Source organism: Montipora foliosa, chromosome 6 (assembly GCF_036669935.1).
Source record: "Montipora foliosa isolate CH-2021 chromosome 6, ASM3666993v2, whole genome shotgun sequence".
Lineage (NCBI taxonomy): Eukaryota > Metazoa > Cnidaria > Anthozoa > Scleractinia > Acroporidae > Montipora > Montipora foliosa.
Genome location: NC_090874.1, coordinates 58331084 through 58333034, shown reverse-complemented (window position 1 = coordinate 58333034; position 1951 = coordinate 58331084). Strand labels below are relative to the sequence as shown.

The window sequence follows — 1951 nt, the reverse complement described above, 5'->3', positions numbered from 1 at the left end:
CGGTCCTATTGTTGGGGGTGATTACATGGTGCTAAAATCCCTCACCCTGAGAACGACTCCCAAGGGTTGAAATATCGCAGTTAAGTTCAGCAATTTAGCAATCGCAAGGAAGCCTGTAAAAAAAAGTCCAGATTTGAATGGGAATGGAAGCCATGATCGCAAAATTGCGCTGCACACTTAATTAGGGTTGGCCGGCCTATCCTACCTCCCCCAGTATAGTGTTGGATGACAACTTGATTGTATTCTTGCTGTCTTATATGATGGGTGGTGTGAGGGATACCCATTGTCCCGGACCACACCCAGGTGTTAAATATATGTCATTGCCAGCTGGGAGGTCCCTATAGCGAAAAACTTCCTCTCTCTTTCCCTTCCTCTCTGAAATCACTTTTTTAATTGTTGACTCGCACCGCGCTCGATGGCGAATGCAATAGTAAGCGACTTACAATGAAGGTTTCAAAGAAAAATATTTTTATTTGAATCCAATTTCCAAACCTCTTGTCTAATAAAAAGTACCTTCTGTATGTAAACGGATTCGATGTCAAAAAAAAAAAAAGGAAATTTAAGGTCATCACAAAAGCTCACGCAACTAAGGCTAGGATTCCGCCCGTCGTGAGCGGGCCGGATGAGAAAATTCCACCCGCTCCCGAAACCAATCAGATTGCAGGATTTGTTGAATTCCGCCCGCTAACGCACTGAGACAAAAAAACCCGTTACATCCCGTACAAGGGTGTGCCGTAAGACACAGCTATTAGTCTCGCACCTCTACTCCTTAATGCGAATCTCGCCCGTGACAGTGAGGATACATTTCGCTGAAACCTTGCCACAATAAACCACTCCTTCCAGGGAAAGTAAACAAATAAAGTGTCAACAAATTGTAACCAAAATAAACAGTATTTTTCTTGTTTAACCTACTTTAGCTTCCAAAAAAGACCAGTCCCACTTCGATATATAAAGAAAACCTAAAAACTCTTTGTGAATCGACCCTTTTTCAGAAGAGTCCCGCTTCGGCGTAAACCAATGATTGGCATGGTGAGATCGAGGACTATACTGAACTTGTGGTGATAATGGAATTGTCGAGACTCATTTACGTTTATCGCAGTTTAAACAGATGCGGTGTATCTTCGTCTGGACCACCTGGCACGCATTTCCCTGCACTTGATACGCGAATTGCCTTGTCTCGTGAGTGGCGTGAGTGGTAATGTCCGTCCCATTTCATAACAAAGGCAAATTCACCTTTATCACTCAGCGGCCATTTTGGAGTCCTTGGGGAATAAAGGCTTTGTCTTTGCATTGTCTTTGCCCGTCCAGTCTCACATTGAATGAGAGGTTCGACGGGCAAAATCTTTTGTTTGGACATTGAGTGATATGGGTCTATACCACCTTAACAAGAGAGGAAAAATAGAATGAGAATGAAGACGGTCCTGTAGTAGCAAACACAACTCCATCGGCTTTTTTTGTCCTGATTGTCTTCTTGATCTCGGCAATTTTCATAGTAATCTCAAACGTCCTTGATATAGATGCATCGTTAGGGTTGGCGTTTTCCTCTTGGATAGAATGTTGTTCGTCAAAGTCCATTTTCGCTTTCGAGACTACACACTGTTAACCCTTGGTTAACTCCCTTATTTACAATAATTTTAAATTTATCACAGTTTATCGACATCAACAAAGTAGAGCCAAAGCTAGTTGAATAACGTGTCCGACATAAACGCAAAATCTGATGGAAAAAAAGTTCCTAACTTCACGCACAAGTCTACAAAATTAACATGTGCACGAGTCTATATTAAATTCAAAATGGATTCTTTCTCTTTCCGCCCGGTTTCCCAGACAACCATACTGGAAGTTTTCTCGCCGTGTCTTGTGAAGAGGGTCGGCGATTACTTGGCGCATTCCCTAGGGGGGTACCAGAGGTGAAGGAGCTCTTTTTCTGGGGCTCGACTGGGGTGCTGCATGA

The 1951-nt window shown here is 43.0% G+C and overlaps 1 protein-coding gene across 3 annotated transcripts in view; it reads right to left on the bottom strand.

Annotated features, from left to right (window-relative positions):
• Positions 1-872: 872 nt before the first annotated feature.
• LOC138007925 (bifunctional 3'-5' exonuclease/ATP-dependent helicase WRN-like) overlaps positions 873-1951 on the bottom strand; it is a 52787-nt gene continuing 51708 nt past the window's right edge. For 2 of the 3 annotated variants that reach the window (XM_068855056.1, XM_068855054.1), the window contains one exon: positions 1750-1951. This exon is cut by the window's right edge and continues 104 nt beyond it. In XM_068855056.1, the coding sequence (XP_068711157.1) occupies positions 1787-1951 (165 nt within the window). In that variant the 3' untranslated portion in view covers positions 1750-1786. The other variant, XM_068855055.1, reaches the window with a different exon arrangement.